Source organism: Quercus robur, chromosome 1 (assembly GCF_932294415.1).
Source record: "Quercus robur chromosome 1, dhQueRobu3.1, whole genome shotgun sequence".
NCBI classification, from domain to species: Eukaryota; Viridiplantae; Streptophyta; class Magnoliopsida; order Fagales; family Fagaceae; genus Quercus; species Quercus robur.
The window spans coordinates 30,023,236-30,039,407 of NC_065534.1; the positions used below are offsets into that span (position 1 = coordinate 30,023,236).

The 16,172-nt window shown below is 35.9% G+C and overlaps 1 protein-coding gene across 1 annotated transcript; it reads right to left on the reverse strand.

Annotated features, from left to right (window-relative positions):
* Positions 1-1,668: 1,668 nt before the first annotated feature.
* Positions 1,669-4,145, reverse strand: LOC126728942 (L-type lectin-domain containing receptor kinase SIT2-like). The gene has a single exon (XM_050434701.1). It carries the CDS (start codon positions 3,978-3,980, stop codon positions 1,947-1,949), a length of 2,034 nt encoding a protein of 677 aa, XP_050290658.1. The 5' UTR covers positions 3,981-4,145; the 3' UTR covers positions 1,669-1,946.
* Between the last annotated feature and the right edge of the window lie 12,027 nt (positions 4,146-16,172).

The following is a 16,172-nucleotide window of genomic DNA, read 5'->3' on the forward strand; positions in this document are numbered from 1 at the left end:
GTTGCTGGGCATTGGTTTGACAGATTGGAAAAAAAAAATGCAGCAGATATACTATGCTCAAGCTGAAACAAAAGTGCACAGTATTTGGTACTACTTGAGACTATTATAGATTCAAAAGTAAAATGAAAATAGAACATTGGATCATGAATGTCTGGTTCTTCTTCATCACAAACACAAATTACTTACAAATAGAAAAAATAAATCCAAATTTGTGAACAGAACACTACAATATACTATGATATTAAAACTCCACCTCGCCCAATTTCCACTAAACAAATTCAAACCCGACAAAGTCTTAAGAGGTTAAAAATAGACAATAAAGAAACTTTGACTTGAGACTATTATAGATTTAAAAGTAATATGAAAATATAACATTGGATCATGGACACAATTTAAACCGCACATTTGAGCTTGATCAAAATTCTTGGATACATGGAGGTTAGAGTAAGTATAATATTCAGAATAAAAACGTGTAAAAAAGGTTGCTAGGCACTGGTTTGACAAATTGAAAAAAAAAAAATGCAGCAGATATACTATGCTCAAGCTAAAACAAAAGTGCACAGGGAAATAATTTTTTTTTGTTTATTGCTGATTCAGCAGATAACTAATTGAAACAATTTCCTCAATCACCCTCTTAATTGAAATATTGCATTAATGAATGCTAGAGATATATAAACGTGTAAGTTTTGTGCATATTTCAATAAAGCTTCTCTCAAGGCAAGCTTATTTTCCTACAAGTTGGCCAACCCATGGTAGGTATCATGAATGAATAACTCCACATCAATTTCGCTAAGATTATCAAGAAGCAAGTTGATAACTCCACCTCGCTCAGTTTCCACTAAACAAAAATAAATCATAGCTCAGTTTCCACACAAAAACAATTCAAAATTGACCAATAGCTCAGTTTCCACACACACAAAAACATATAACTAAAATTCAAAAAACACAAAAACAATTCAAATTGACCAATAGCTCAGTTTCCACACAAAAACATATAATCGCATATACTCAAATTGATTATCTAAGTGTGTGCACAAAAACTACAATTCAATCAACTCTAGAATACAAAATAGGCTAGGGTAAAAAATAAATCATAGCTCAGTTTCCACACAAAAACAATTCAAAATTGACCAATAGCTCAGTTCCACACACAAAAACATATAACTAAAATTCAAAAAACACAAAAACAAATAGCTCAGTTTCCATACAAAAACATAAACATATACCTAAATTCAAAAAAAAGTTAAGAAATCCACACTAAAATAGTAGCTTAGTTTCCACAAAAAACAAATAGCATACCTTTAATTCTAATTCGAATGGAGGAAAAGAATGAAGAGAAAGGCAATAGCAATAAACCTAGAAATTGAATGGCGTGTGGGAGGAAGGTAATGGCAGTCGGGTAGTGTTTTATTTTTTTTGTTTTTTTATTTTTATTTTTTTTGTTTTATTTTTTTATTATTATTTTTTTTAATGTTGTGCTGACGTGGAAAAATGTGAAAGTTTCAAAAGCTTCGGTTTTATATATATATATATATATATATATAGATAATAGACAATTACTTAATTATTTATTTATGGATGATGCCTTCTTAAAGGAGAGCAATCACAGGCTGTGGACTTTCAGTATTCTAAAATTTAAAGAGACGCCTAATCCGATGTCTGCAAAGACTGCAATATACTGCATAAATATTGATCTATACAGCTTACAACAATAGAACTAATCTTATCGTGGTACAAAGTAGAGGATAAGTAGACTAAAAATTAACTGCAGTTTCTATATTAAGCAAACGAGACTATATACAACATATGCTTCAAAAGTTTCTATTTTCACTTCTACAACCCCAAGCAATCAGTAAGTTTTCAATTTGCCACTGGTTAAATTGGTCCCAACTATCCCAAGCATTGATCCAAAGTCTATTCTAAAAATTGCATGATACGCAACTAATTCAGCGACCGCATATGAGGATTGAATCAGTGCTAGACAAGGAAGCAGCAGAACACTTGCCAGATGTTGACGGAATCGACAATAAGAAATCAAATGCTTCATTACCTTTAAATGTACCAAAACAACCACCTTCATTTGGTAATTCTGGCAGATTAGCATTGCCATCCAAAAACTGTGTCACTTGCCTCATACTAGGCCTAGCTGCTGGCATTGACTGTGAGCAAAGCAGGCCTAGTTTCAAAACCAACTTCATTTCCTCCACCACATAATTACCTTCCAATCGAGGATCACTTGCATCAAGAATTGATCCTTTTCTCCAGCACTCAAACACCCAGTCAACCAATATTACCTCTTCAGTAAGTCCTTGTTGCTCTACAGGCCTCCTTCCACAAGCCACCTCAAGCATGAAAGCCCCAAAAGCAAACACATCAGTGCAAGTGGTTGCCCTTCTTGTTCTAGTAAGCTCTGGAGCCAAATAACCCACAGTCCCAACCACATGGGTTGTTTCAGGATTGGTACCGTGGTCACATAATCTTGCAAGGCCAAAATCTCCTAGCCTTCCATTTAATTCAGCATCTAATAAAACATTGCTTGCTTTTACATCCCTGTGTAGAACAACCTGTTCCCACTCTTCATGGAGGTAGAGAAGGCCAGATGCTACTCCTTTGAGGATTTGAAATCGTTGAAGCCAATCAAGGTTTGATTTTTCATTTCCATATAAGAACTTGTCAAGGCTTCCGTTGGGTGTATAATCATAGACCAACAGGAGTTCATCCTTTCGCCGGCAGTATCCTAGGAGCTGCACCAAGTTCCTGTGCCTCAGCCTGCCCAAGCTAATGATTTCAGCCACAAATTCCTTCATCCCTTGTTTTGAATCATGGGAGACTTTCTTGACTGCAATTTGTCTATTGGAAGAAGAAAGTGTTCCTTTATAAACCTTTCCAAAACCTCCTGCTCCAAGAAGCTCTTTGTCTGAGAAACCCTTGGTTGCTTTGTAGAGATTCTTGTAGATGAACCTGTGAGGACCATACTCACTTTCCCAATCTTCACGTTTTTCTTCATATTTCTTCCTCCTAAAAATAAAAGTTGCTCCAGTGACCAATACCAGCACAACCACAACTGCTATGAGAGAAATTACGATCATTCTTACTGGATTCTCTTTACTTTTCCTCTGTTGGGGAGGTTGAGGAAGCTTCGAAACATCAAGGCTTTGTGCTTGTCCACTTTTATTAAAGCTCCATCCAAGAATATAGTGGTCACTTGCAACTGCACCAGTGGCTGCAGAGAAACCAACATACATAGATTCCAAAAGATATTGGGACAGATCAATGTGTTTTGACAAGAGAGGCCGGTTTGGTTTTGGGATGCTGGTCGGGGCTAGTGTTACATTCAGTAACTTTTCTGTTTCGTTGTAGTCTATCCAAAGATGCATTGGTTTTCCAATCATCAGCTCCATGCCTCTGTTCTTCCCTTCTTGACCAAAAAAGTAGGTTGCAGGAGCTGATTCATTTGATACCAGACCATTCACATCAATTCCCACATGGTTACTGTCTATATCTTGTACATCAGGACTTTTAACAGTATCAACCTCAATGGCTAATATGTTGTTTGTTGGACTGCCATTATTTGATGTATTGAAGATTCCTAGATACTGGCTGGCTACACCATAGGTGAATTCCCGTGAGGGACTGATGACGAAGGCAAGGCCATGCCCACCCAACATTGGCATTTGAGGAACTATTGCAAATACAAAGTTCGTGGAAAATGAAAGAGACCGAGGTAAAACAGAAGAAGAAGAAGAAGAATTGTTGAATTCTAAAGGAAGTGGGTAGAAAGCATAACCAACTTGTTGGTTTGAAGTGTTGGTGAGTTGCAATAGACCATTGGAGTGGATTTTTGCAATTCCACCTAGACGCAGATTTGTTTGATTGAAGCCATTATAGATGAACTGGTCATTTTGAGCAGACATGAATGGAAGTTTAAAGATGAAGTAGAGAGTTACCAGAAAGGGAAGTGATATAACCACAGTCGCCATTAAGAAAAAGTGGGGAAAAGGTTCATCTCCGAGAATACAGAGCTTTTGCTTGTTTAAAATGTCACAAAACTCCCAGAAAATGGCTTTTTTTTTTTCTTTTTTCGTTTTTTCATTCTTTAGCCCGATTATTTTTTTTGTTCAAATCCAGTATAGGTACTAGAAGGAATATTCTAATTACATCAGTAGCTTTTACTTTCTTACATGAAGCCAAATTTTCTGTTACATCAGATAGGATGAGCTTGTGTATAGTTTCATTTACCCTGAATTTAGTCTTATGCTACCTACATTTCTCTTAATCCACACATGGTAAGTAAGAACAAGAAAAATGGTTGTTTGAATCCCTTTTTGACTTCATAAACACAAAGTATACTGACTCTATCTTTCCATAGCACACCAATTTAGAATATTGTATTCTAGGACCTTAGCATTGCTTGAAATGAACAAAAGAAAATTTCTAGCAATTAAAATTTTCAACGCAAAAGATACTTGTGTATACAGGATTTTGGGGAGGTGTATCTTGGGAAAGTTTCTTTTTCATGCTATAGGATCCTAAGACTATACTTGCAAAATAAAAATTATATATAATTATTTTAAAACTAAAATGTTTTGTCTACCTAAAAAAATATTGACCACTTTGACTTGAGAATCCCGAAAATAATCATAACCCCAAACATAATCCTTAATCCTTAATCCCTTGAACAAAAAAATATTAAAAGCATTACAATAAAAATTAGAGAAATTTTATCCACACAATAAAATTTCACAATATTTTCACAACACCCTTGTATTTAATTATGGTGGTCCCAGTCTAATATTTTATTAATTTTATTTTGACCTATAATGGGCTAACATCTCAGTTATTGTGAAAATATTGTGACAATTTGTTGTGCTTCTCAATAGTGTTGGCAGCTCTGATTTCCTCAATACCTCGACTCACAGTCACTACAATTATTATCTGTTGCTCTCTGCCTCTCTCTCTCTCCCTCCCCTCATTTTTCTCTTCTCTATCGTTGTTTCAAACTCTCTCTCACTTTATTACTCTTACCTTAGAGTTTTAGTTCTCGCTTTATCTTTTATCAGTCAATTTTCTCTTTTTCATTTTGTTAGTAGAGGATTGTAAAACTTCATGTATTTGTCTCTGTGTGTATGTGTGTGTGTGTGTGTGTGTTTTTTTTTTTAGTGATGTTGATATATTCAAATTCTCTTTTTATAAGATTTTTTATAATTTAAATTTATTAATGAATACACTAGATTTCTAGAGCCGCAACAACCTGTGAGCAACATTTTTTTTTTTTTTTTTCCTTTAATAATTCTGAATTTCTGATCAACTTCCTATACCAATTTGATCTATTAGAACCACCCTATATATATACTTCACAAGAGATTTATTTAGGTAGTGGCACTTGAAAATAAATTAAATTGCTTTTAAAGTGAATCTTTTGTAAGAATAACTTTTCAAGACTAGTAATTTGGTCAAAAATTTACTGATCATCTTTGATTTGGATTTTCTAGGCTGTGGTCTTGTCCTTCTACTGAATGTTCCTCCAAATGATAAGTAAAAGAAAGTGAAGGTTTTCAAGACTAGCAATTTGATCAAAAATTTACTGATCATCTTTGATTTAGATTTTCCAGGCTGTGGTCTTGTTCTTCTACTGAATGTTCCTCCAAATGATAAGTAAAAGAAAGTGAAGGTTTTGGATATTAAGGTTTTGATGAAAAAAATTCAACCAATTGTGCTTTGATTGTGTCCAAAATTTGAAGGTAACACTGAAATAAACAATTGAAAGACTATTAAAAATTATATGTATATAAAATATAGATTAAGTGCCAATTTGAAATACACTTATAAGCTAGATTATTGCTTATTGTTCCTACAATTTGCAGGTTCCGTATGAGTCACTTACTTACTTTATTTAATTTTTACCTTTATCTACAATACTTTTAGCAAAAAGCTAGAAAAGTTGTTCCTAAGTGGACACTAAATTTCTTGTTAGTGAATAGTTTGTAGCAAGTACTAGTCTAGTCAACTTTCTATAGTGTTCCTCCATATGTTTAGTAACAGAAAAGTGAAGGTTTTAGATATTGTAGATTTGGTAGATCTAGGGTCTGTTTGGACTCCGTTTATTTTGCTGCAACTGAATTTTTTTTGTTAAAAGTACTGTAGATAAAGATAAAAGTTAGCTGAAATAGTACTGTGTGATCCATAAATAGTACCAAAAAGTGCAATGGGACCAATGAATGGTAGAAAAAATCAGCTGAATAGTAAAATTTGGAGCCAAACGCACACCTAGTAAGTTAAGGGTTGGAAAACCATGACAAATTGTAAGTTTTATTAAGTTAGAATGTGTATTTTCAAGTTCAAGAAAAAGACCTAAGTTTTGCTCAAGGAAAAAGGAGTTTTCAGATTCTCAACACATACTTGAAAATTGTTAACATATAGCTAATACATCCTCCATTGATCAAGAATCGCATAATCTATTTCTAAAATGGCCCATTAGGTCATCTCTTTGAACCCTAATTCGTGTTGTACTTTCTAGACTACATAGGGACAAATTGGCATCGCCTAAAAATGTGAGAGAGAGAGAGCACTTTTTGGCACAAAAGAGATCTAAACCCTAATTCTCTCTATTTCACTATTATACTAAAGTTCAAGAAGTAGATCTAAAGACTCTATCCTTGGAAATTGGTAATTGTTGAGGGGAAAATTTTGATGTTCCCAAATAGAATATGGGGTAGCCAAGCCAAAACTCGACGATGGGACCTTAAAATAAAGCCCAAAGGCTTTCAGTGTTGTGTAAGTCTACCCAAGTAAGAGATAGAGGTTGCACCCTAACAAGAAGACAACAATAAAGCACAATAAACACATTACTGTTGTTAGTTTGTTATATTATTAGACTTTTTACAGCATCATAATCCAAATCAGTCTTCTAGCGGTACGGTATTATCTCCAGCGGTAGGGTAATTTCAGGTTAATAAGTATGTTTACATGGTAAAAATCATATGTTTTCCTTATTATTATTAAGTCAACATAAGGGAAAACTTCCATAGTATCCAAAACATTATGGCCTTCATCATAATAATAATAAACGAGGATTAAAGGCTTCATAGTTACAAATAAAAGAGGAAAAATAAGATGGAATGAATGAAGAAAGAGATCCCAGCTTAGTGTTGCAAGTATTAAACTAAGATTTTGGTGAGTATGTGTGCATAAGGCATGAATGAGGTAATGTGGGTTATTTTGAGTGAGTGGAATGGGATTAACACTGAGGTTAAGGCTTTTTGTGAGTGGTGGGCTGTTTATGACTAGTTGAGAGACATTTATGGGCTGTGATTGTGTGAAAGGGGAAAAGAGTATCTGAGATTAGATGACTGTGGGCTAAAGATGATGACTGGTAAGCTTGAGGAAAGCTAAACCACGAGCAAAGTAGTAAACAAACCAAGAGTTTCAGAAGGAGTGGCTGTGTGTTTGTGGGCTGAGATGCTTATGCTTTTATGATGGAGCTTAGAATCATTAATTAACAAGAGTCCAAAAAATGTAGGTCTGATCCAAGGGAGCTTGATAGCTGAATTAATAACCTGGATTTGGCCTAAAAATGGGAGATTCGCTTTTGGGGCTGTTTTCCTTCTTTGGGCAATGATGGGGTTTTAGAGTGCTTTGCATTAAATGCCATGTTTTCTAGGGCTGAGCCTAATCAATGTGATTGAGGCGTGTATCAAGAGCAAATCCTAATGCTGCAACTGAGATTTGGACTCCCAAGAAGTAAGATTCAACACCTCAAGCCAAGTGTCAAACTCTAAGTTCACTTCAGGGGGTTCCGCTAGAGATCCCTTTTTGCCCTCCAACCACATGTTCCTAATTTTTCCTCTTTAGGATTCATGGGCTTAGGACATGAATCACGTCTTGAACGTTTTTAACATTTATAGCATCAATTTGTTGAAGTTTGGATGATTTGGTATCAGCTCCCCTTTCGCTGAAGGTGCAATCTTGAGGAAGATGATAGAGTCTCATCATCCTTTAGACTTCAACTGATATGACAGCCTTTGGGCACTGTTCACGTCAAGCAGAGGGTGGCAGAAAACTGATGGGACAGCCCCTAGTTCATCCTCAAAGGCTTGGTTCTCTTGCAGGGGTCTCTAGTTGTTTCTTTGGTTAGGGATGAACAAGGGCTGATTGCCCATTTTCAAGCCTCTTGCTGGGACCTTTTTGGGCTGGAACTTTGCTCCATTTCAGCACTTTTAGTTGGGCAACATGGCCCTTTCTTTACTTGGGCTTGTTCCCTACTCCACGAGATTCTTGGGCCTATAAAATGGGCATTAAAGACATGCTTTGCCATTGGGTTTTTACTCCTTGTGAGCTTTAGTTGTTAGTAGAAATAAAATGAATCTATGAGCTTTAATAAATATTTATGATAGATTTTGGGTATTAATTCCCATGGGCTTTAAATAACTTCTCATAATTTTTACTATGGATTACTTTGTAAATGATATTTTCTTTGGGGCTTTTTTGAATAATGACCTCCAACATTTTTCTTGAGAATAAAATTTACCATGGGTTTTAAATAAATATGGTAACAACCACTATAATGGAATATTGTGATGTTCTCATGAGTTTCTCTATAGATAATCATAATGGACATGTAGGATGAATAATTACCATGAGTTTTGGTAATAAATATTATGAATGTTGTGATGTAAGATAGATAGTGAACAGGAGTCTATAAATGTCATGGGTCTAATAATCATATCTTTCCATGGGCTTTTATAAGATGATCGCCATGGGTTTTGAGAGTAGATAATTCATAAATTCCATGAGCTTGTAATATTATAGTAATAGATTTAAGAATCTAAAGTATTGTTCATTATTGGACTTTTAAGTGAAATAATTATGATATAGTATTTTGCCAAGTATTGATAACCTTGGGCTTTCGATAAATAATGCTAAGTAGTTAGCTTGGGCTTCCAATAGTGCCAACGTGAGTTGGGCTTTTGATATTGCCAATGAGAATTGGGTTTTGGTGTTGCAAATGAGAATTGGGCTTTTATATTGCCAATGTGAATTGGGCTTTTGGATAAATAAATTGTCATGGGTTTAAACCATGGGCTTTGATTATGGATTTGAATTCTATTGATAAAATTGTTTTGCCGTGGATTTGAATCATGGGCTTTTCAAATATTGTCAAGCATAAGTATTCTTGGGCTTTAAATAGAATAAGATGTGTGTATTGGGTTCATAGGGCCGGTTTTGGGCTTAGTTAAATAATGATAATAAAATTTGATAAAATAGGAGTTTTTTGGGCTTTTTGTGATAGTTTATATCATGACCCAATTTAGATGAGATATGAAATATTTGTGATTAACATAATAATAGAGCCAAAAAATATTTGGGAAAACACAATGATTTATAGTGGTATAAATAGGTGGCACTCAAATAAAGTTAGGTGTAAAAGAAAAGTACCCTAACATTCAGCCCCTAGAGTCACGTGTGATCAAGTTATTAGTAATACTATATTTTTTAAAAGAAAAATATTAGGATCACACTTGCGATTTTTTTTTTTTTTTTTTTTTTTTTTTTTTTTTGAAAAATGGTGACCAATTATAGATAATGAGATAGGAAATATTTGTGGGCCGATGAGAAATATTCATGGAGGCCCAAAATAATATATGGGTGATATATTGGTATTTTTTGTGAATAAATAAAAGTGATTAAATAGGATTAGAGCATGTGGCTTGAGTGAAAAAATTGTACCTCAACCTTTAGCCCCCTGAGTATGTGTGATCAAGTTGCCTTTGGTCACATATGTGAGTTTGAATGAGTCCATAAGCCTGTGTTGCATGGGTTGAAAGAGAGAGAGTGAGATGGTGAGCTTGAAAGAGAGAGCTTCTTCCTTTTTTCTAAGACTATAAGAACCCTTTTATCTCATTCCAAACTTCTTCCATCCTCCTTTTCTGATTCAACTCTTCTCGATTGAGTTTTTCTTTTGCATTTGTAGTTGACAAAGAGAATTTAGCTATTGGTGGAATTGGAGCCGTTGGCAAGATGATACGAGCCCTTCAATAGTAATTTGAGAAGGATAGTCCAATTAGTGCTCCTCTGAAGCGGGTGCTACGAAGAGATATTCTAGTGATGAAATTGCATGGGCTCCAGTTGCTACTGTTAGGTTCTAAAGACTTAGGATCTTATGTATTTAGAACTTTAATGTGTATTGTTGGTAAACCATGATCAAAACAAGATGTTTAGTCATGTTTAGACTTGCTCAAAGTTGGTTCATTTATGTAAAGTTGGATTTAAGTTGATGCAGATTTAATAAAGCATTTCGGCCTAGTTCGATCGATCGAAGCTTAGGCTCGATCAATCGAAATTTGGGCAGAATGCGTTTTCTGCAGAATTCCAACTCAACCCTAGTTTATTTAAAACATTTAGGGTTTTGTATTTTTTCCCTAGGTATATGAGGCAAACCCTAGCCACGTTTTAGTGCTGCTCATATTTCTGTTTATGTAAATCTCTTGTGAGATCTGTGAGGAGCTTTCCTTTACACAAGCTTAGGATTATCAAGAAGGAGATTCGTTCAAGAACTTGATGATCATTCAGTTGCTACCATAAGAACTTAAAGAAACGCAAGCGGGTGTACTTGTACTTGCTAGAGAATCCAAGAAAGAATGAGTTCGTGGTTTCAGAGCTTGCACGTGGTCGTGTCAGTAAGTTTCTACTGGTGGGTAGCAATAGGATGTTAGTGGTCTAAGTCATGTTGAACAACTTCGATTCTTTCATAGTGGATTCAGGTTTACCTTGAGGATAGCTAGGTTAAATCCTCCCCAGGTTTTTAACGGTTTGGTTTCCTAGGTGATCATATCATTGTGTTATTTATCTTTCTGCTGCTTTGCATGATATGATTGTTTGATTGTGATAACCTAGATTTGGAATTTGGACTAAGTAACAACTTGGTTAATTACCTAGGTTAATCCAATTGTGTTTTTTTAAGGAGTCTAAAAACTATCAGCTACTGATGTTTTTGTATCCGGCGATAAGAGCATCTGCCAGCCCCCATTCGATTTATGGGTCTTTATGGGCCCATTATTGATTGGCCTAATTAAATAAGCTGAAAGATTGATAATAAAGTGTTTTATTGACCCCTTCATAAAGCCAATATCATTGGTGATGTGATATTGTTCCGCTATGAGATTGCATTCCATAATCTAATACACCGCTAGAGTCTAGAGATGCTAAATTTGATAGTTGTTTGGTTCATGGAAGAGATATCCAGATGAGTGGATTAAGAGAATAACACTGTGGTGGAAGCCCCCAAGTCTAATCTAGTGAGAATTCCAATCGTGATGAATCTAGACCCTCCGATGATGGTTATTTAGATCAAACTGATACTTTTGTTAACCTAACTATTGGTTCCATAGGTCCAATTGTCATGATGAAGCAATTTAGAGGAAGACCATTGCTGATAGGATGAAGATTTATGAACCTATGGAAGAGGTTTCTTCAAGAACTCCTTATCTTCTTACATCCTTTCTTTCCTTTCTCTTCTATTCCTTGTCTTCATTCATGGCCTTGCATTTCTCTACCCTTATGGTTCCAGCAGCTTGGTGATAATAACAAGACATAGCCGAGGAAGTATGATGATGGATTTGAGGATACGGATATAGACTTCGGTAATTTTATGCCCCTTCCCTCTTTCTTATCATGAATATTTACTGTTGATGCATTTTCACTTTAGGTTTTGCCGTTGAAGACATAATGGCAATTGACAAAAGCCTTACTGATTTTGTTACAGCTAGAGAGACTGCTTTTGAAGAGTTCTAATTGTGATTCTGCCATATATTCATGATGTTCCTTAGAATAAAAGAATCTCCAAGTATGATCTGAAATTGCTCATACTGCTAGAAGGAATTATGTCTTGATACTGTTCATTTGCTCTTTTGTTGTTACTGTTGGATATTTAACTATGGTCTCTTACTTCATGGCAGTGCATGGAAAATTTGTTGTCATTGCTCTTGAAAAGATTGATCGTCAAGGGTATTTGGAGATATTGTAAAGAAATATTCCAGCTTCATGGTTGGATGCAAGATTGGTGTTGGTATGAGAGGACTATTGTTCTAGTTGTATTTTGCTATATCATGTGTTGTGCAGTTGAATCATGTACTACTTGTGATGATGAAGATAGCTGAACCGAGGAGAATATTGCATTTAATGATGGCTGAACTTTATCCTTTGATCAAAGGGATGAGATCATGTATCTTTCAACGGTGTTTCCCCTCTAGTGGAGATCTTTGGCAATGGTTTTGTTGGAGTAGATTCTTATATTTTCTTAGGTGTATCTTTTCAAAAATTTGCTTTTGTGATGTATTATGATGTAATGTAATGTAACGTAATCACTATGTAATGTGAAGTATGTTGTAAACCTATATAGCCGTAAATGTTGTATTATATGTGATGTTTTGAAAATTGGTTCTAGTCATGCATGTTGTGTTTTATAACTTGAAATCAGTTCAACCGTGTAGACTGTATTTTATTTAGCCACAAATTTCTTTTGTCAAGATATTTTGATTGTCAGAAATTACAATTCTTAGGCTCAAAAAATTAAAGCATCGTCATATAGGTGATATCTATTTTTGAAATCACTTGCTAAATGCATGACCATTTAATTTTGAAGAATCCCAACCATCAAGGCTGCCTTCAATTTTGAATATGTAGAGGTTTGAAATATGAAAAGTGTTTTGATCATTGAAAGATTGGTATAATTGAGCCAAAATACAATCATGGAAGTTAAACAATTTATTTTGAAAATGGCAAGTTGCAAAAGGTTTGTCCTTGCAAGTAAGTTTGAAATACAAATATCTATGTAAAAACGTATCTTAAAATGTTAGGACATATGTGATTCACTTGTTAGGAACATATGTCACTATTTTATGTAATTGGCTAATCCTTTGACAAAACGCACTTTACTTGTATTTGGGTAGATCTATGATGTGTTTATTACTTCAAGAAACTTTGTTTCAAGATCAAGTGTTAAAGCCATGCAAGTCTGTCCAAGATTCAAGCTGAAAAGTGTCTATCATTAAAGCTCAATAGCTAGCCATCTATCGAGCTTAAAAGAGCTGTTCAACCCCGTGGCTCGACTGCAACTCGACAGATAGGGTATCTATCAAGGTTTATGAAAAACAGAATTCCAGTTCTGTTTTGACTCCAATCCGTGATTATGTGTTTAGCTTTCTTTTTTAACAACCCTAGAAATATAAAAAGATTATTTTAAGGGCCGTCAAAGTGTACACAAGTTGCACAAGTGTTGAGCAAAGTTTGTTCAAGCAATTTGTGACCGGAGACACAGTTTTGCCCTAGTTCATCGTTCTTGTGAAGAAGTTGCTGTGTTTGTGCACCGTAGGGTTTTGTGACCAAGCATCTTCTTGATCTTCTTCGTTGGGATGAACTAAAGAACTTTGTAGCCAACAAACTTCTCTAATTGGTGATTGAATTCGCGTACTGGGATCCGCGCAACTGGTTAGTCACGTACTAGGAGTCGTGCATCGAAAGGAGAAATTGTCACTACAGAACAAGTCCAATTGGGTATTGGGGTTAGGGTTCAACTGTAGGTTGGTATAAGGGACTGAGATTCCTTTACTTGTAACCACTTGTTGTGATAATAGTGGAATTTCAGGAGCGGTGACCTTAAAATCACCCGGTGGAGTTTTTGCCGTGTTGGTTTTCCTCATTCGTAAACAAATAACCATGTCAAATTTATTTTTCGCTGCATACTTAGTTTATTGGTAATTTGTTTGTGCTACCACGCGTTTTCATGCTAATTAACTTAATTAATTCACTTGGCTAAATTAATTGGTTAATTTATCACAAGGGGTCAATTCGTTTTTGGCCTATCAAGTAATATCAGAGCAGGCACACTCTGATTAGGGTTAATTTTTTCTGTGTTGATTCATTGACCCCTGTTTGTCATGGATAGAGGACAGTCATTAATTATACTTCCTTTATTTAATGGTACTAACTATGCATACTGAAAAGTACACATGAGAGCTTTCTTGCAGTCTCTAGATGAGAAGGTGTGGCAAGTTGTAGAGATTGGCAGGACCAAGCCAAAGGAAGCGTCGGCCGATTGGGATGATGCCAAAATCAAGGTGGCAAACTTCAACAACAGGGCATTGAATGCTTTATTCAATGCAGTCACTAATGAGGAGTTCAAGAAGATATCCTCTATTGAAACTGCTAAGGAGGCATGGAGGCATGGACCATCCTCCAGAAAACCTATGAAGGAACTAAGGTTGTCAAGGATTCGAAACTTTAGAGGCTCACTACAATCTTCGAAGAGATTAAGATGGAGGAGGATGAGTCGTTCGATGAGTTCTATGCCAAGCTAAAGGACATAGTGAACTTAGCCTTCAATCTTGGGGAAACCATTCCTGAACCCAAGATTGTGAGGAAAGTGCTCAAATCTCTGCCCGAAAGATTCCATACAAAGATCACGGTGATCGAGGAATCAAAGGATATTGACAAGATTCCTTTAACAGAGCTAGTTGGCAATCTACAAACCTACGAGCTAGGGTTAACTAGAATTGGCAAATCGGGTAAAGGTAAGAGCAAGGCACTGAAGGCCAAGAGCAGTGACACGAATGAGTCTTCAGACGATGATGATTCTAAGATGAAGTCCTACATCACCAGACAATTCAAGAAATTCATGAAGAATGCCAATGGGAAGGGCTTCGACAAGTACCGCAGGCAATCCGGTTCTTTTCAGCTCAAGAGTCAAGACAAAGGGAAGAAGGATGCTAGGGATGGCAATCAGTACACTGTTCCCGCAGGACCTAAGTGCTTTGGGTGTTAAGGCTTCGGTCATATGAAACAGGAGTGTCCTACATATCTCAAGAGTATTGGAAAGAGCAAGGCACTTGCTGCTACTTTGAGCGACACTGAGCTTGAGGATGATTTCGACAATGAGGATGACGGAATCCTGAATGCCTTCACTACTACTGTCAATCCTATTGAGAAGATTGTTGAAGATGTGGATGAAGAAGAGGAATTGGTGGAGTCCAAGTTTGAGAAGATAGATGATCAAGATGATATTCATACAGCCTATGAGAAATTATACAAGCTTTCTAAGAAACATGAGAAACTTTATAGGCTGACCACCAAGATGCTCAGCGATGTGGAACTTGATCGTGAAGAGCTTTCCACAAAGTTTAATGAAGCTAATCAGACTATTGGAGCACTGAGGTTTTAGAACAATTTCTTGGCTGAGAAGACCAAGAAGCTTGAGGCGAAGCTGTTTCAAGTTAGAGCTCAATTGGAGAGGACTTCAAGTGCAAAGCTTGATGAGATGCTCAGTCTTCAGAAATCTGCTTCTGATCGAACAGTTTTAGGGTATGGTCTCTCTTCTTCTAATATTGCTTCTACTAGTACTACTGTTTTTGTTCCTCCTAGTAATAATGTTATTGAGAACAATGATGTTAAAACTAATATAGCTAGTGAGAACATAGACAAAGGTAAATCTATCTTAGGAGCACCCCCTAAGCAAGATAAGAAGGAAGCTAAAAACCCTAGGGCTAAGAAGGCTAACTCTCAAAAGCCTAAATAGAAGAAGCAGCATCTCTGTCATCATTGTGGAGTTGCCGGTCATACTAGACCAAATTGCTATAAGTGGTTAGCCACTCAACAAAGCAACGGCATGATCGCATCTGGAAGCTAGAATCAGCTTCAATCCTCTCTTGCTCCCCTTGGAGATCTTCTCAAAGCCCTCATATTCCTTTCGAACTTGAACGGTTTCAATTCTTCCCCCTCACCGCCGGTTCAAGGGTTCACTCAAAGGAAAGGTTCTTCCAAGGCATGGAAGGAAAAGGGCTCCAAGTGATTCTATCACTTTTCTCTTTCTCTCTACTTGTTTTGTGTGTGCATTACTTGTGTGTTTTGCTTTCAAGTTTTGAGTCAGTCTAGTTTTTTTGCTTTGCTTTGTTTAACATGTTTTTGTTTGTTTTTAGTTTTTTTTTTTTTCATATAAAAATTAATTAAAAAAAATTGAAAAATCAGAAAAATACAAAATCAGTGTGTGTTTTGTGTACATTGGTACTTGTGTACCTTGGATGGCCATTGAAACAAAGTTTTCTAAACTTTGTATCTCTTGTAGCTTAGATGAGCATCTCTATGCACAACTAAGTAAGTGAGCTTTGTGGCTCTTGTTTGTG